General features: G+C 32.9%; 2 protein-coding genes across 2 annotated transcripts; one reads left to right on the top strand and one right to left on the bottom strand.

Moving 5' to 3' along the window:
- Window positions 1–1,019: 1,019 nt before the first annotated feature.
- On the top strand, window positions 1,020–8,998 carry LOC106069662 (ankyrin repeat domain-containing protein 7-like). The gene is made up of 2 exons (XM_013229360.2): window positions 1,020–1,697; window positions 4,157–8,998. Exon 2 carries the CDS (start codon window positions 4,193–4,195, stop codon window positions 5,468–5,470), a length of 1,278 nt encoding a protein of 425 aa, XP_013084814.2. The 5' UTR covers window positions 1,020–1,697; window positions 4,157–4,192; the 3' UTR covers window positions 5,471–8,998.
- Window positions 8,728–20,122, bottom strand: LOC106069670 (26S proteasome non-ATPase regulatory subunit 11-like). The gene is made up of 12 exons (XM_013229373.2): window positions 19,965–20,122; window positions 16,664–16,765; window positions 16,365–16,489; window positions 16,154–16,225; window positions 15,157–15,214; window positions 14,738–14,849; window positions 14,528–14,610; window positions 13,970–14,114; window positions 13,245–13,368; window positions 12,965–13,126; window positions 11,333–11,384; window positions 8,728–9,218 (listed from the first exon to the last, which is right to left on the bottom strand). Exons 1-12 carry the CDS (start codon window positions 20,044–20,046, stop codon window positions 9,076–9,078), a joined length of 1,260 nt encoding a protein of 419 aa, XP_013084827.2. The 5' UTR covers window positions 20,047–20,122; the 3' UTR covers window positions 8,728–9,075.
- Window positions 20,123–20,379: the final 257 nt, after the last annotated feature.

Raw genomic sequence — 20,379 nt, forward strand, 5'->3', positions numbered from 1 at the left:
TTTTTTTTTTTTGCCTTTGTTTTTTTTTTAAATATTAAAACCCACACATTATGATGCTAATGACACAACAATAATTACACAGCAAACTTAAACCGCAAATCTAATGCACGAGCCAAGGACTAATATCCGCAATGTAATTGCTGTCGAATTAATAATAAAAAAAAAAGTTACAGAGGTGTCAGAGGCAGGACGTTTTCTTAAAGAGACAGCATAGCAACCGAAAAGTATCGTCTCTGCAAAGCCAACAAATAGTACTAAGGACTCCACTACTGCGCCGCTTCTCAGAGAGTCTTGAATCAGCACATCGGATATTGGCCAGGGGTTCCTCGGCATTTTGCGAAGAGGTCGGCCAAAGTAGAATAAACACTTTTAACTTCAAATATATCGGGTATTGGCCATAACATATTTATGTATATATGAATGTTACCGGCAAAGTACAAAATGCGGCATTTTATAATATGCCTAGATGTTCAATAGAATGCCTGGATTTCGTTGGCACTCTATCTATTAATCTACATAGAAATAGTCTGGGTTTTAAAAAATACTTCACAATTTCCATTATCTGAGTTTTGTTGAACATGCCCCAGACCCAAAATGATCAGTTCCGGCTTTTATAAGTGAAAAATTTCACCATTTTCTGAAAAGAAGTCAGACTCAATAATTGCCCCATATTAAAGACTATATATATAGTCTATGCCCTATATTAACTTTTGTGTACTGATTCTAAATTCGTACCATTCTATTTTTTAATGTCCCAATTTTATATCGAGAAGTCCTTTTTTTTTTATGAAAGAAGCTTCTGTTAAACCTAAATATAGGACTTTTAAAACCTAAATACCTATAGGCCTAAGACTTTTTTTTCTTCTTAAAGCTTTTGTCCTGGGCAATCTTGTAAGCCTTTCTACTCAAATCTTTTGTTTTTCCAGTGGACAGATGGACGAGAGATAGATTACATCGTCGAGAGAGAGAGAGGGAGAGAGAGAGAGAGAGAGAGAGAGGCTTTACGGAAATAACTTTTTTGCTATGGTAGACACAAAACTACACATGTGTACGACACACAAAACTACACATGTGTACGACACGCAAAACGTCGCCGACAAAACACCCACGTAGACAGGGGCCAAAAACGACAAGAAAAGAAATAGTCTAGAATACAGGATCCAGACCTGATCTGAGCGTATTGACCACATCGGCAACGCAGTTCCATCCAGTATCCTGAACTGGTCAGTGTCGGTTTATCGACTCCCCTCCCTCGCACAAATAGCGCCCTCCAGCCGTGTGTCTCTCACCCTTTCTCTACTCGCTACGGCCGCTTATATTAAAGGAGAAACTAGCTGGCATAGATTATGCTTATGCGTTGTATCACCAGGAATGCTGTATGAATCCACTCTGTCGTCTCAACACATCTTTGCATCAGCTTGCTCCATCGTGTTCAAGCCTGGATAGCTCTATCAGACCAGAACACATCAATCACCGATCAAACCTCAACCAGTTGGTTATCAAACCGTAAATCACTTTACAATATACCATTCAGACGTTGTTCTTAGCTTTACCGACACGTCCATTTTCTTCATAACTTGCCATATCGTGGCAGTGATTCCGAGCTCAAGGAAGAGGACTCAAGACATTAATAAATAAAATGCTGATATCGAGACCAAATCAACCTGATTGTTGACGTATCCAAGCCCAGTTGATCTGTGAGTATGAATTAACATTTATGTTATCATATATATGTGTTATATAGGGCATTATAGGCCTACTAACTCCAGATATTTTACCTCGGCACATAGTTTCAGAATGTTTGCTATATATTTCATTGACATAATTGTGATTTGTGTCACTTCACTTTTTATTACACTCATAATTTAATCATTTCATTTTTTTTTTAAAGAATGTGGGTATACAAGTTGAACCTTATGTTTATGAATTTGAGTTGAATGACGGGGGAGGGGTGGGGTATTCCCCTTCTATTCGATGTAAACTAAGTTACGAGTGTATAATGAGACAACTTATAATGGAAGCAATCAAGCAATGAAACTATAAACTTTGTAAGTTCTGATGACTGGAATATAGTATAACAATTGTAATAATCATTTAATTTATAGAGCGCGGTGGACAAACAAAATGTAGGCTCAATGCGCTCAAGACAACATAACAAACATAAACACGAGAGTGAAAATGACAAACTAATCTAAAAAAGTTTTATAACAGATAGGTCTTAATGTTCTTCTTGAATGTAGTGTGAGTTCCAGATATTGACACGCCCATAGGAGGACACAAAAAAAAAAAGAGGACAAAGCCTTACAAGCATGACAAACAAAACAAAAATCAAGATAAACTTAAAAGCTAGACGTACAAGAAACCCAGGCCTAAATCACACACTGTAAAACTAATAAGTCTATATTTCTCAGAAGAAGAGACTTTTCACAGTAGTTCATCATTTGCACAAGCGTAATTGTGGAACCCCAAACTTCTCTTCAAAGCTGGACAATTTCACATACAATTTAATAGATCTAAACTAACAATAATAAGTTTTTGCAACTTTCATGCTAATAACATCCTCAGTGTGCTATGGTCTAATCATTTTGATTGACCACTTGTGTGTGTGTGTGTGGGGGTGGGGGGTGGGGGGGGGGAAGTGGGTATCTGGGAGAAGGTTTCCGTGCTTCCTTTTCAAAAACTTTAAAACCAAAAAGTTTCTCGATTAAGAATTTGAACTTGAGGTATCGAGGATCCACGAAGGAAGGATGATCTATCAAGTAGCCTACTTATAAAAATAAAAGTCTTTATAGTCCATTCGAACTTGAGGTCTCGAGAATCCACGAAGGAAGGCTGATGTGTTAGCCACTGATCTATCAAGTACTTATAAAAATAAAAGTCTTTATAGTCCATTGTTAGTTTCAAATTTTTAGCGAACGACCTAATTCTCTACACAAGGCTTATCTCCCCTTAGCTTAGTACATTTTCTATATAAAGCACAATTAATTAAGTACGACTAATTGATTGCCTAATTGGTTGATTTTTTGATTGATTCCTGTGTTGTCGTTGAGAATGAATAATTGTGCAAAGTTTCAACTTGATCCAAGAAAGGGAAGTGGGAGAAAAAAACCTGTACAAGATTCTAACCAGACAGAGCGATTTGACATTAGCTGTTAGAAAGCTTATCAACACATTTCCACTGAGTCTAGGCGATGTTTAAATGTGCATTTGACAAATTACTCTTTTTGTTAAAACAAATGAATAGCAAACCATCCAAGGAAAATAAAATCTTAATAAAGTGATATCGTCCCATGTTGAGGTAGATAGCAATGTCTATGTTATCAGGTTAAAGAAACATTGTCTCACATCTTTTTGAATATGAAAGTCGGTCCTCCTACAAGTAGACTTATCTTTTTTTTTTAAACAAAGCTTTTATCAACTCACTCTTGTCTGTCTGTATGGTACACACTTTGTTAGTTCTCGCACACCCATTCTCGGATCAAGTTGAACATTTATAGTTATCGATTGTACCTACCAAAACATGATTCGATAAAAAAACAACAATTATTTAATTAATTAGTGGTAATTAAGTACTTTTTTGGTATCGAATAAGGGAAAGAAATGCTACTTATTGAGAGATTCGATGTATATATGGATTTATTTCCATATTACTTGTTGTACACATTTTTTCTCCCACTTCCCATCCTCAGATCAAGTTGAAAATTTGCACGATTAAACAATTAATGAACCAATTAGTGGTAATTAATTAATTATTTATTTTTTTTTAGAAAAATCGAGCTTTTTCCAGCAGTATTGGTATTCATAGCAGTGATTTTGAGGTTCTTTCCCTTAGATAAGATTTGTTTTTTAAAAAAATTTATTGTTTTAATGTGCATTGAAGCAAGAACTCTTTTGTTATGCGATCTTTTCCCAAAAGAATACATGTTTACGCCTAAAGTAATTGGTGGCTGTAAGAATCATTTGCCTATTTAAATGCAAAAGCAACCTAAACTAAAAGTTTTCAGAATGAATATTTTATTTTTTAATATTTTTTTTTACATTTAATCCATCCAGAGTAACAGAAGATAAATATATAACTCTAAGAATATATTTACATCCGTATTTTACATATTATATCGATTCTATACATTTAAAAAAAGTAATCTTCTGTTTTCAGGTGCCTGGAATTTAAAAAAATATTTCACATTTTGCAATGTATCGTATGTACCATGAACCTGGGGAGCGTCACTGCCCACTGAGCTATGAGGAGCAAGTGGACCTGGCTCTGTACGATGCCATTCTCAATAATGACATGACGCAGGTCAAATATTTGACCCAGCATACCAAACGTGACCTGAACAACTGTTTCCTGGTCGTCAGGCATAAAAAGCATGAGTTTAACAACCCTATGCGCCTCGTTTCCAGTTGTGGCCACGCCCTGATGCTCAAATTTCTCATCGAGGCCGGATGTGACGTAAACAAAATCAGCAAGAGGTTGAGAAGGACCCCAGTTCATATGGCTGTTCTAGGGAACAACATGAGCTGCCTCCAACTGCTGATTGCGGCGAGGGCCAAGCTGGACATCAGAGATGTGTTTGGGAACTCCCCGTGCCATTATGCAGCAGAGCTAGGCCTCCACGGTATGCTGGACATGATGATAAGAATAGGGACACAGGTCAACAGCCAAGACATCACAGCCAAGACTCCGCTCATGAAAGCTGTCCGGAACAACAAGACAGAGTCCACACTGAGGCTCATTAGGGCTAATGCAGACTTGAACATTGCCGACAACAACAATGAGGTTGCGCTGCACTTTGCGGCAAGGAACGGAAGTGTTGAGACCGTAGACGCCCTTATCTCTTCTGGGAGCTTAATAGACGTTCAGAACCTGTGGGGTCGTAGTCCTCTCATGGAAGCAGTTTGCTATAACAACAGAGAGGTCGTGCAGAGGCTGCTAGCGGCAGGATGTGACATCAACAAGCGCGAGTGCAAGTCTGGAGACACCGCACTGCACATTGCTGTCAGAAGGAAGTATTCCAGAGTTGTCGAGCTGTTGCTTCAATACATTCTCCTCTCCCCCAGCTATACTTTGAACATGCTCACCAGCTATGACTGGGATATTCACAAATATTTACAATTTCTGGAACAAGAAGGGCAAGAAAAATCACTATTTTTTATTGCTGCAGACGGACACTGCTACAAGACATGTCTGCTCCTTGCATCTTTGGGCTCCATTGACCAAAGTGCTCGCCCCATCCTGCAAAACAGACTTGAGAACATTGACCAGACTGATTCCAATCATCAGAACCTGACCATGCTCTTGGAAGCCATGAAAACTGTCATTCCTCTGAAGCATGTTTGTAGAAATGTTATTCGCAAAAGACTGGGTGTCGATCTTTCCAGAAAAATTCCAGCTTTACCAATACCATTAGTTGTTAAGGATTATCTTCTGTTTAAATCAAAACAGGAGTCTGTAGCAGGTAGCAAATAACAATTTTAAGTCTTTAGTCACTAGTGGAAAAAAAAAGGCTTAAAGGCAGTTTAAAAAATTAATCTTATTTCACTAGTTAGACTTTAGATGGTTTAGGTACTGGCGTTAAAAGGAATGGGAAAAAATAGGTGACTGCTTTTGGCTCCAATTGCCAGTAGAGCAATTTTTGTTTTCCTGCAAATAGTCTACAACTTACAGGTCCATATATTTGAAATGTGCGACATTTCTCTGGTTAATTAAGGGAATTACCAAAATGGTTGCTAGCTATATTAATACTTCCAGTACATTTTTCCATAATTACGACAGATCGAGGTCTGGGAGGAAGTAACTATCAGTATCCAATGATTATTTTCTACTGTTACTGTTAAAAACAACGGGTTAAAGATCCGAATGACTTCTGTAAGATTTGACATTGTAATTTCAAAGTGAAAAGGACCTTAGAATAAGGATCACATGGCTTTTATTAAAGCTAATAACCTGTTTACTAAATGGTTTTACATGTTGCAATATCAATTAGATTTTTTTTCTTCTGAAATAATCATTTTAGTGGAATTATTGTTGTTTATATCTCTTCCTGAGTCATGTCAGTTCTGAACAGTAAATTGTAATGCGTTTAGTTTCAAAGGTATATGACTGTGATAGATTTGCTAACGAAAGATGGCTGCCTGGTCGTGCGGTTTGCACGCTGGACTGTCGTTCAGATTTATCGATGGTCCCGGGTTCAAACCCTGCACGCTCCCATCCCCCGTCGTCCTGCGGGAGGTTTGGACTAGGAAGTAATTATCTTCAACTCTGAAGGAACATCCGAAACATGTAAAACAAAACATTTTAAGATCTTACTAAATACAGCTGTAAACATTGTAAAGAAAGTTTACCATTTTAAGAATCAAGTGTTAAAAGCCACTATTTAAGAAAGAGCTTAACTAGTGACAATTAAACTATAATCTGTAGCTTGTGTCAAAGGGTGTGCTAGTGATTCCATGAAGGATCAAACAATTAGTCGAAGTAGCTCTTTCTAAAATTACTTTCTATCAGAAGTATGACTACAATTCTTTGAGCTCAATTGCCTCCCTTGTCTGTAAAAGTAAGGACGAGAATTTTTTTTTTAATGTGTGTGCATCCTGTCAACTGTTTTTTCTCTACTCTGTATATGCTATACCTGGGTTCTGTCCATTGTAAACCCAATTACATTTTCCTACAATTTTTCATGAGTCTCAAATGAATTACAGAATAAATAACTGTGAAAGAAAAACAAAATATGGTGTTTGACAGATGCTTTAGTTAAAGCATGCTGGGAAATAAAAATGTAAATGCTTTGAAAAGTAAATAAATAGCTTGTTAACAGTTTTCGGATACCAGAGATAAGCTTACTGTGTAAAATATTGCTAAAGAAGATATTGCTCTTTATTTTTTAACCAATGTAGCAATGAGTACAACTTATAGCACGAACGAAAACAATGCTAATGGACGTGTATTGAATTATATATATTTATATATATATATATTGAATTTTCTTCAATTTTTAAAATTAAAAATAAAATGGTAGCTTATTTTAATTATACACATTTTTTCAGCAAATAACTTTGAATTGACTTTAATTTGTATAGTGTAAATGACCAGCTTTTTAAAAAAATCTAATCAGGTAAAAATGATTATTGACAACTAATTCTAATATTCTCTTGGAAATTATTTTTTCTTTCCTTTATAATGTTTTTTTTTTAAAACTAATTCTTGTAATGCTTTTAAAATGTTAATTAAGAAATCATAAGTATTACTAAATTAACAGTTGAAAATGTGTGCATGATTTTTGTTGGTAGACACAATATATGGAACAACTGCTTTGATTAGTATAAAGTACATCTTATTTCTGTTTCTTTTCTCACAAGGAATAAAGACAACTTTGTCTTGAACTATTCTGAATCTTTGTATAACAAAAAGTGATCAAGTTCTGAAAATAACCCTGATATCATATTCTGAGTATTAAGTCATACTTAATATGTTTAGCACACTCTGACCCCAACATTCCAGAGTGCCCTGTTGACAAATTCTGTGATTCACTAAGAACAGCTAACAAAAAAATCCCATTAAGATTGTATCCTACGTGAAAGTTCTATGATACTCAGGGAAGTGTTTTAGAAAAACAGAATACAAGCCCACAATTGTAGGGCACGTCTATGAATGGTGAAATCTAGCCGATTTGATAGTGAAATAGTCATCATTATCTACTGTCCTTAACGGCTGCCTAAAAGGGTGATAACTCAAAGAATAATATAAACGGGTTATGAGTTGGAAAGGTTTTCTATAGTAATTATATTGTGTTGTGGAAAATTGAGAAATCTGATTTAAAAAAAAAATAAAAAATTTTAAGACTAAATTTTTCTTGCTAGTGGTTTTTGATTGCACAATACGTTAAAAAAAAAAGATTAATTATTTAAATGTAACTTTTTTACTTTGATGATTTCTGTCTAACAAATTCAATATTTTAGTGCAACAAAACCTTAACATTAATCCCCTCCCCCCTTTTAAATTATTTAATGTATTGCCACTAATCAAAACTGCCAAGTTGTCAATGTAAATTAAAAAAAAAAAAAAAAGTCAAAGCTAATTACCTTTAGGGTAGCAATTGCAAAAAATTTGTTTTATTTGAAAGTAAAAATACAATCTATAGTAAACCAAGCTTCCATTGGAACCATATCTAATTATAGGAACATGTAGACTGAAATACTCAAGTTTTGGCTTTAGTTTCATTCCAATATATTTATTTTTGTACTACAATTTGATTTCTCCACCCACCCCCCATCTAGGTTACAATTTATTTTTAAGTTAAATAACATGCTGAACTCCGCAACACAAAAGTGGCAAGGCATTTAATTCATTGTATGTGTAATGACATATGTATGTACATGCTAAACATTCTCTAAGTTATAATCAGATGGAGTGCAGCCTCAAAAAAGTATTTGTTAAGATACACACCTTAATAAGCAATTACAAGTTTGCTCATTACATTATACCAAATATGTAAATGTTTTTTTCTATCCTTAAACATATTTAAAAATTCGTATACACATAGATACAAATAAAGCCCAGTTAATTTGAGACATTTTTAATTTTCTGATACCTTTATAAATATGCTTACTTTTTAAATATTTGTGTACCTACCATAGTTGGTATCTGAATTTTTCATACATCCCATTGATTAAAACTGAAGCTAGTGCAACCTTGATGACATGATATAAAAAATGTTCAAAAGACAATGGTGGTGATAATTTACTATTTATTATTACCAAATATAAAAAAAAAGATAACAAGTAAAAATACCTGTTTGTTTCAAAACTAACACAATGTCAAAATAAAATGGATATATATATATACACAAGTTTGAACAGGTGGAGAGGCTGACTTATAACAAAGAGAATACCCTAAGACAGTTTGGAGAAGAGAATCATACATTTCAGCAAGCTGTAACAGTTTTTTGTTTCATTCCTTGTTTTCAAAAATAAATATAAAAAAAAATAACAGCTGATCTTTTCTTTTTAGCCTGCTTCAAACAAATTCATCAGCCCCCCCCTCTCCTGGGCTGTACAGACAATACATGAGAACATTTACTAAGATAGTTTCTTGGCTTTCTGGTACAGGGCATCTACCACTTTGCCCATGTTGTGTATTGTCTCTAATGCATTGGCATAAGTCTTATCTGACTGAACCTCATCAAAGACAATCAGGACTCCTGCACCTTGATCTAGAATGCCTGATGGTACAAAATAAAAAGAAACATGAAAATAACAATGGAAAAAATCACTACTATAAATAATGTATAAATAAAACAGGAAGAAAAGGCAGACATTAAATTCAACATGACTTTGAATAATAAAATGGAAAGAAATTCAAGCTATAAGAAATCAAGAATTCACTGGAGAATCCTGATTGTGTCACACAAAGTCCTAAAAGCTAACAAGCAAGAGCTGTTTCTATCAACAATCAAAAGTTTAGCCCTATTTTAATGCTCATCAAAAACAGAATATTAACTATACTTTTTTCTAAAGCTCTTCTGGTATCTCAAAATTACTAATTCTCTGTTTTTACTAGCTATTATTGAGTTTGAATCTTTTCCATATTAAGACTATATTAGCAGGATCCTTTTCACATCTATACAATACTGCAAGCAAACTAGTTTAGGCAACAATGGTTAAGAATAAACTCAAGATGAACGAAGATTGGCACTTGGAACAACGTCTCAATAGTCGAAAACACAGATTCTCTTTTTATCATGAACTACCAGGTTCCTTATGTCCATGTAGTGCGGAATCTTGGACGGCCCACACATAAGTCAGCTCTGTAAGGGTCTTTATCTGCAGCTGCGCAGATTAGGCCAGATCCGACCATATTTAACAACCGAGACAACAAAAACGCTAGCTGTGGCATTCATACTCTCCCGCCTTGACTACCGCTACGCCGTGCTAGCAGGTATATCCAATGACAAAATAGCCAAGCTGCAACGTATTCAGAACAATGCCGCATGAATAGTCCTTAGAAAAACAAGACGAGATTCTGCTACTACGCTCTTGCACACGCTCCATTGGCTTCCCGTGAAAGCAAGAATCAATTACAAGGTCGTCACACTTTGTCATGAGTGTATATATAACAATGAGATGCCCTTGTACCTTAGCATCTGATTACTCCATATGTCCCCCAGAGAGCCCTGCGCTCAATGGACTCAATGCTTTTAATGGTGCCACATTTCGCCCTTAAAAGCTACGGTCTGTGGGCTTTTTCAGTGCACGGACCAAAGGTTTGGAACTCACTCCCCATTGATCTCAGACAGACAACATTTAAGAAGAACATTAAGACCTATCTGTTTAAAACTTTTTTAGATTAATTATTGTCATTTTAGCTGTCATGTTTGTGTTAGTAATGTTATTACAGTGCCTTGAGCCTACATTTTGTTTGTTAACAGCGCTTTATAAATAAAATTATTATTATTAACACAAAATAGGAAAAAAAGGGTAAATTATATTAGATTTTGTTTCAAGTTCAATCACTAAAGAATAACAATTTATACAAATTATATTTACAGAGTTTGGTACATTAGAAATATCCATTGAATTATCACCAACTCTGGATAAAGTAAAGCTAGTACAAGTCCATTTGTATAACCATTTCACAACTAGAGTAGTCGGTAGTCGCCTATACTGGTACACAACTTGAGTTGACGGGCAATATTGCCTATTTTGGGTTGTTTCGATTATGCTGGCATTGCTAAATTTTAAATAACTATTTATACCTTTACAAACTCTGACCTAAGAAAGCAATAGTGATAATTTGGTATCGGCAGCATGTTGGAATGAATTTGTATGATTTTTTGAAAGTTTTTTTTTGCTAACCTACAAAATGAAACATATTTAAGGTAATGTGTAGGCTTTAACTGAATATGATTTTAATGGGAATATTAATGTTTCAACTGTAGATTAAGGAACTAATGGTTGGGGTAAGTGTTTTAGAGCCATTTGAGTTAGATAGTGAAATTGAAGAAAAAATTCATGCATAGATCCAGTATTATGTGAAATCAATAAAATGAGAGATTGGAAGGCAACTAAATCTGACATGATATTTTAATGTTTTTGAGCTCATCAGACCTTTTTATGACCTGAAACATGATGCTAATCCCTAGGTCTATTTTTCTCTATTAAAATTTTTTTTGTGAGTTGTTTTTTTTATGAATTTAGTCAAAATTGATTTTTTAAATAATTGATATGGAGTAATATCCCTTCTCTTAGAGAATGAATTATATGTTACACTTTGTAGCATGAATTGCTTGAATGTCACACACAATATATTCTAGATACAAGAGAGTACTCCACTTACCATGAAACTTTTTGTCTAAAATCATTTGTGACAATTTCTTCTCCACATTAGTCTGAAGAAATAAACCAAAAAAAATTTGTTATATTTAGTCTAATGGAATATAATACTAAAATATAAAAATTATATACAAAAATTATGTGTTTTAACAAGTTTTAATAATACTGACATTCTTATATTAATACTGTATTGGTTACTTGTATTAGTTATATTATTATGGTACAATTATGGAGCTAATATATACAGTGATAGGAACAGACGTTGAAAAAAATTTAGGAAATTTCGTACACCCCCAGTTTGGAACTGGCCTGTCGTGGCTTAAAGCTTTTTGCAGATAGATACATTTATATCTGGGTCCAGGCAGTCTGTAATAGATATCTGCTTTACAGGTATTGTAACAACTTCTCAACAACTAATGTGTTTGAAAATCAAAACATACTTGAGTTTTGGAAATACTTCAAAAGTATAATCTACACTTCTGTTTGTTTCACTAATTATTAAATTTTATCCAGAAGAAACTGTTTATTAAACTTTGTACATGAAGTCCCCAAAAAATGCTTGAAAAGCAATTGAGAGAAAGCTGCTGAATTTCTGCTGACTTCTTAAGCAAGACAAGCATGAACAACCAGATGAGGAGCAATGCTTAGAGGAAGAGAACGTTTAGCAATAATAATGCATTTTGAGGCTTCTTTATCTGACTCTTTTTTCATGCTGATACAAGTTGTTTACAAGAAGTGGATCTCTACCACACTGGGCTTTTAAAGCTTTAGTTATAGTAATGATTAGTTATTAGTTAAATATAAAAAAAACTTAAAATATACTCCTCACTAGTAAAATCTAGATGTACTTCAATCTAATAACTTGGATCTAGATCTCTAGTGACTCTTGAACCAATATATTATTATTATGATCTAGATCTGATAATAGATCTAGATGTCTAAATCTAATCCCATTTGAACTCATGGAAGTCGTCAGGCAGGGTTCAAATTAGAAAAATCTAGGGGCCATCGTAACAACAGAGCCAAAAGTGGCCGGGCAATAATGATGCTCTCAAGTCTGATACTTTTCAAAAGCTGGCAAGCAGCCATTGAGGTATAAGATGCTCTAGATCTAAAGATCAAAAGTAGTCAAATTAAAGAAACTACATATCTTATCTAGAATATATCAATCTATCATGATTCAAACCACTCTAGTCACTCAAGATCCAGACTTATAAGACAATATGATAATACAATATTAAAAAAAAAATAGAACTTTAATAACTGTGCCAAAAGACAGGATGTGTGCATGTTTAAAACAAAAATCTTATTTTGCATTTTTCCAAAAATGGAAAAATAATAAAATCATTTATTTTATTTTTCTTCATACAAAAAAAATAATATCGGATTTTTATTTTTTTTAAATGTCTGGGAAGATTTCGGATTTTTTAAATAGAAAATCGGATCAAAAGAAATTTTTGGAATTCTGAAAATTAAAAAAAAATTCCCATCACTCTATACATATAAAAAAATCCTTTAATAAGTACATCTGCGTCCTTTGAATACTATCAAAAGTTAGCCAAAAATTTAATCTAATATGTTTGTATATATAATAGAAAAAATAGTAGAATTTAAGTCTGATCATGTTTCTTTTTACCAGAGGTAATTTAATGAGATTTGCCACATGCTGTACTTGTACTTTAGAGAATGGTTCAATGATGCGACACAAGTTCTGTTCTAGAAGATTATCATACAAAGTCTTTAGATGGGCTTGAACAATGGTATCATCTTCCAGCTGGGCTTTGTATGTTGTTAAAGTCTAAAGTAAAAAAAAAATGTGGACATTTAGCAAGGCTTAAACGCTGGAACAATAAAAAGTTTACAAATTATGTTTTAAATTTAAGTTGCACAGAAAACATTTGAAATAATTTACTCACTTTCTGAAAATCTGCCAAAGATCTTTTGTGGCTGGCTTGTGCAATACTTTTCATTGCATCAACTTCAGGTCCACTGTATTTAAGAGCCAACTTTCCACTGACAATAGCTTGCACTTCATCAGCACTTGAAAAACAAAAGTGATCAACAGGACTGATAATTCCATGAACATATATATTGTTATCACTATACCAATAGTTTTATTGCTCTGCATCAAATCCAACCAGCTTTTAACATCATCATGCAGCACTAACAAGTTATTTCTCAGATAATTTTTCATTTGTGCAAGATAGCAAGACAATAGGACTGAAGACCAGGTATGAAGCTTTAGACTGAGCATAATATACCTTACCCCACATACAAGATGTCAGGTAGCAAAGCACTCTAAACTGCTTAGCTAGTACTGAAAACCTACAAACATGCACTTTTGAACTACAAGGAGAGACCTATGACAGGATTGTTTAAGGTAAAAAAATGTATCATGTTTATTTGTAAAATGTTGTACATGTTTCGGATGTTCCTTGAAATTGAAAATAATATACTTCCTAATCCAAACCTCCCATAGGAACCTGGGACCATCAATAGATAAGCCTGAACAACAGTCCAGAGCGCAAACTGCACAACCAGGCAGCCATCATATAGTAATGATTCTCTAATACTTTCCAAAACAAGACAAGATGTTAAATAGAGCTATAAATTATATTTAATTAAAATAACACCAACTTACGTGTTAAGCATGATTTTACACAATAACATGTACTTGAGAGCAATAACAGCCTTAGGGCTATCTATTGAGTCATAGCCTTCAAATGCTTCATAGAAATAAGAGTAAGCAGTTTTGAAATCTCTTTCATCTGCTGCATGTAAAATACCTTGAAAATAAAAATAAATTATAATAAGTTAGAAGTTTTTGGTCCCTTGGAATGTGCTATAAAAATGTATAAAGCTTAACAATTTGTGACATGTTTAAGGAAGTTTTCATGTATTAAAAAACATACCCCAATCAAGGACTATCTTGCTATTGTAAAAGTTAATTTTATTGAATTGCAAGATGTTTTTTTTCATTTTTTTATAAGTTAAATAAATCATATTACCTGTAGCCATTATATCTTAATAAAATAACTAAATAAATAGAGAACACTTATATAACATATTTAAGAAACCAATTAGTTGAAATAGAATACTGGCAAGACTAACTTGTAATCAATATAAGTAGAAAATACTGTACAATACAGCATATTTGGAGGGTATGAAAATAAATTTGATTTTGATATAAATGGATCACCTGATTGCTGGTCCAATGCAGCTTGAAGTTTTGGCGGGCAGTAAATACCATTAGCTGTAGTTCTACCAGAGGTAAGGGCTGCTCTGTAAATCCCAATGATAGAATAGTTTATAACTCAAAATAAGATCATATATTAAGGTTACCATCATGTTGTGCTAAAAAATGTACAAGATTTGCTTAGATATACCTGATAATGAATCTTGGACTCACCTGGCTTTTGGTAAATTGCTCAGAGCATGATAGACTTTACTTTCTAAAAGTTGCACTTCTACCAACAAGGCTTTGTCATCTAACTTTTTGAGCTCTCGCAACAATGTTGAGCCTGTATAAACATTGAATCATTGATCATGAATACTCTAATTGTAATGAGGTAATAAAGGTATATTTGTGTAATACAGTTGTACAGAACAGTGATCTTCTATTGACCAGCAATACACAATATCTTTAATAAGCTTTGCAGTGAAAACTATCTTTATTGACTTTATTTAGTCTTGTTCAAGTCATATTTTCAAAGCACATTTAGTTTGAGAGATAAATGTTAAAAAAAAACAACTAACAAAATACTTTAACAGTCTAAAAATAATTACTTTATGATAATGGTACATCAAGTAGTTAGATCAAATGCTTACCCAGCTGTAAAGCTTCAGTGTATTTCTTGGTATCAAAGTATAATGCAATTAAACGAGCCTGGGGAAAGATTTTGAAATATTGAAAACCATCAAATTAAATTCAGGAGCATGTTTTTTCACCTCCACAAAAAAGACAATTATTAAGAAAAAAAACAACAAAAAAAACTAACATATCTTAATTGTGGTAAACCAGTTAAAAATAAAGTACCACTTTCAAACTTTGCAGTGTAATAGAGCAGATGACATGAGGTTCATTTGTTTCTATGGCTGATTAGGGAGTCATGTGGACATTACAAAGACCAACTCCAGTTACTTTCCCCTACTAATGTCAGGAACCCATTAGAATTGGGTGGACTCAGGGGTATTCTATGAATTCCAAAATACCAGTTTACACTAAGATGTGAACCTATTTAGTTCAAAAGCCAAGTGCCTTAACATAACCCTGCAAAGCAGTTACTCAACTAAAAACTCAAACTTGGGTTTTATAATTAATAAAAGGTTATCATGGAATCCCCATATTAGCAAAACAATTCAGAAATCAAACAAAGCACTAGTGTTATTAAAAGAAATTTGTACAGACTAAATAAGCAAATAAAACTGAAATTTTACTGCCTTGGTTAGACTGATTCTAAAATATACATATTCTCTTTGGGACTCCTCAACTCAAGGAAATAAAGTAAATGGAACAAATGCAAATTAGAGTTTAATACACCATCACTAAACTTAGAGACACTCAGACAAAAAAGTTGAGTAGCAATACTACAGTTAACACTAAACTGAAACTTGAAAAATTTTATTCAAAAACATAAACTACTGATTAATTCAAAAAGAGATTTGTATATGAACTCTTTCTTATCTATATGACTAGATTAAAATATACCAGTAGGATATGATTACCTTCTTCTTTTTTAAATGAATGCCTGAAACTTGTTAGATATTAATTAGATAATTGAGCAATTTATGAAAAAAAACTAAATATATTTTTATTATTACTTACCTCTAAAGCTTGCCTTAGAAATGTTCGTCTTTCATCTTTAGCCCACTGAATGCATTCCTTACAGAGTTCAACCTAAAAATAAAACCAATATAAACCAATACAGAAAATTCCAGAAACATTAAAGTGATAAAGTGTGTGCATGTTTAATCATTTCAAATCAATGGTTGCTACAGACTTCAGCCATCTATTAAGATTCTACATTTGAACTCACCTCACTACCAGTGGCAGCTTCCATATCAAGGAAGAGATCAACAAGAGCACGAACCAGCTTTGCTGCTTTGGCTTTGCTCACCAGGTTTAGGAATGGTCGTACACATTTGATCAGGTTAGCCAGTTCTAGAGGTTACAATAGAAACTAGTTAAAGCTCCATGTGTGTATTAAATAAAACTTTTATATTAAGTTTACAGAAATAGATAGGAAGTATATTTTAAGTGTGTAGATAGATTTTAATAGAAAAAAAAATGATGTTAGAATTATTCTTAGTGTTGTTAATACTAAAATGTACAAACCATTGGCTTTATTCTGGTCTGCATAAAGTTTCCCCATTTCAAGAATTTCTTGCTCCTTAACCTTAATTGCTTCATCATCAGCTTGCACAACATCTGGCCTGACTACAAGCAATGAAATATATCAACACTACTTATGTGTAATAACTTTATCAAAGATTATATTAATAGGCAATTGATTTATATATATATAATTGATATTATATATAAATTCTACAAATTCAATTAAGTGGAGATGAGGTTGAGAATCTGGCTACAAATAAAAGAAATACAAGTTTTGACTCTGGACTCATTTTTAAGGTAAGCACTTTAATAACCATAATTAAAGGATTTTGTTGGAATTATCCATTACATGAAGTTCACAGTGAAATTCTTGCTAAATTAAATAACCCAATAGTAATCTCTCAACCGAAATAAAATTTTCAATTTTTAAAAATGTATAATGTACTCTTTCTAAGAAAGCATATATATATGCTAATATAACAAACAAACACTGGTTCACACAGTTCAGCTCTCCTTCTCTCCTTTCCTCTACTCCCCAACAATTCCTCTCTACAAAATCCCAAGTTTGTAGTGCTGGTAACTTTACAACTCAACCCAACTGCAAATACTAGTTCAACACAACACAAAATAATAAAACGATAGTGCAACACAAAGCACCATTGCAGGTCAACAACGCAGTATAAAATAAATGCTGCAGAAGTGGAGGGGGCAATAATTGATCAACCAGGTACCAATCATTATCGAGGCGTATTATAGGTCACAAACACTAGACGTGGTTTGGGCTAGGAAGTAAATTGTCTTTAACTCTGAAGGAACATCCAAAACATGTAAAACAAACCTACAAATTCGACTTGACCATCTTTGACATTAGATCCAATTTTATGTATGTATACGTTACAAAATATATATTTTTATCGACCAATGCATGAAAAGTTTACACACAATTTCAATGTTCATTTTTTTTTTTGAGGTCTAAATGATCATTATGAAACTCTAAAAATGGCAGCGACTGGGCTTTACATGTTCCTAAGTCAAAAATGACTTTATATAAATTTCAGCTTTCTAGGGCAAAAAGTGGTTTAATAATAATAAAATGAAAGAAATCTGAACTACAAAAACATTCTAAGTTAGTAATAAATATAGAGTTTAGTTCTAGACTCAGATACTAGCACAAATATATATATCCAAGATTTACTAATCAACTTATGATCTATGCTGTTCTATTTTTACCTGAACTGGGACTGGTTTTGTAAGTCCAGCATAAACCACGATTTAAACATCTGATCTGCCAATGCTAATTATACCATCATATCTTATTAAGGTCTAAAAAAATCTATCCAAGTCACTAATTATAATCATAGATCTATACTTACTATCTATTTAATTTAACTTATCTGCTTAATTTGAACTAAGTAGACAACATAGGAGATATATATATATATATAGAAGTACAAAAAAAGGGGATCTAAAAACTATTAGTGAACATTAAACCAAATAAAGCATCTGAACCTGATGGTATTCCAGCTAGACTTCTCAAAGAACTAAGCAATGAGCTAGCCCCAGTGTTTAAAAATACTTTTTCAGGCATCTCTTAACCAGTACCAAGGGACTGGAAAGAAGCTAATGTCACCCCCCTAATTAAAAAAGGAGAAAAATCTGACCAGGAAACTACAGACCAGTATCACTAACCAGCATCACATGTAAAATCCTAGAACACATAATATACCGCAACATCATATACAACATAGACAAAGATAATGTCCTTACTCCATACCAACATGGCTTTAGGGAATATAAATCACGTGAAACATAACTAATATATATATATTATATCTAATAGGACAAATTGATGATTTTTCAAAAGGTTCAGATAATAGCGAACAAATAGATGCTATCTTATTATATTTTTCCAAGGCTTTTCAAAAAGTTCACCACCATAGTTTGCTTAAAAAATTAAAATACTAGTAGTACTAGTGGGATAGTGACTTCTACGTCTACACCAACTTTTAGACTAATCATGTTTGCATGATTAGATGTGTTAAATGCTTGTGGTTTTTTGTTTATTCATTGAATAAATTTCTAATACAGATGATCTCTTGTAGTATAGTACAGGCTAAGATGGCCATTCTTGCCTAAATAGCTGAGTCCTCTATATTCTCTCTATATAAATATAGATCTATCTAGTTGTAGGTCTAGATCTAGGTATTTAACTTCATTCAATGTATCAAGCTCACTCCAAACATTTGCCCATTTATTCTCTATAAATACAACAACAAACAACTATAATGTAAGATTATTAATACTGATTTCCAAAACTGGTTGTTTGGAATAAATTTTGGTAAGAAAATTGTAATCTAATACAAACACCCTATTAAAATAATTATTTTTGTATGAAATCAAGCAACTTGGCTTATGAATCAAATAAATCAGCTCCAAAAACAGAATAAATAAATGTTGGTGGGCTCATTAGCATAGACTAGCCAACCAGAAAATATAGTCCTAAGTCTTAACTCCTAACCCTAGGATTACTAGACTAGGAAGAGGTTTAGTTTAAAGTCATCATGGTAACAGGAAAAAAACAACAACCTGACTTACAAATTTGAAATTCTTTTTTCTTACATTAAAAGACAGCTAAATGGAAGGAAATTGGTTCAGAATCATTGGAAAATGGACACGAACATTATACAGAGCGCTAGATCTAGTTTCATTTTAAATATCAAAATAAAGATTTAATGACCACAAAAACAGCGAGTTGTATGGATTCATGTAATGTCCAGAATAAATAAATTACTCTAGAAATAGATTTATAGATCTAATAATCTAATCTAATTAAAAAATACTCTAATTTACTCAAAATTGGTAATAATATTTACTAATAATAAATAATGACTAATAATGTTAATTATGTTACTAAAACTAAACTGACTAATCTAAAGTAATAATTAATTAAATAATTATTTATATTCATAATTAGATTTCTATATTGATAATATTGGCATAACCAAGCCCAAGGTTAAAGGTATATAGATCTAAGCGCATAAAAAAATTAAAAACTCATAGACTAGATCTATTTTCACCTAATTAATTAAAGTAAAAATACATGATTATGCCAGTACACTGACTGACTTTTTCAGCACTTTTGCTTGTTTTGAGTGACCAAGCGAATTCGACACTTTTTTGTTTTTCTTTTACACAAAGACGCACGTGAACCAACAAGATTCCTTTATTTTCGGCGTAAATAGTAAGGAAACACACATCACATGGCAATATATCCAATGGAAAAGTTTAAATAAATTATTACCAATGTTAGATAAGAAATCAGTAGCCATCTCTTTATTTGATTTGTTCAAACTAATAGCTTGCTGCGTCAACACGGCTGCCATTTTGTTGAGCAGCAATTTTGCATGAACTCAATGTAACTAATGCTTTTAGCAACTATGATAATGCAGTAGCCTAAAATCAATTCAGCCTATGCTATCTTTCTTACCTCGATTTATCACATCACAAGCTAGACGGAATTTTAAAAAATGTCTACATTGAAGTGGAAAAGCAAAGGAACTAAAATCACTTTAATATGTCTGTTAGCTTGTCTCTTTAGCTCTGTTCACTTTAATATGTCTGTTAGCTTGTCTCTTTAGCTCTGTTCACTTTAATATGTCTGTTATGTTCACAAACAGCATGATTATACTTGTTGAGAGCGCAAAGTAGATTAATTA

The sequence above is a fragment of the Biomphalaria glabrata genome, chromosome 1, assembly GCF_947242115.1.
Source record: "Biomphalaria glabrata chromosome 1, xgBioGlab47.1, whole genome shotgun sequence".
Taxonomy (NCBI): Eukaryota; Metazoa; Mollusca; class Gastropoda; family Planorbidae; genus Biomphalaria; species Biomphalaria glabrata.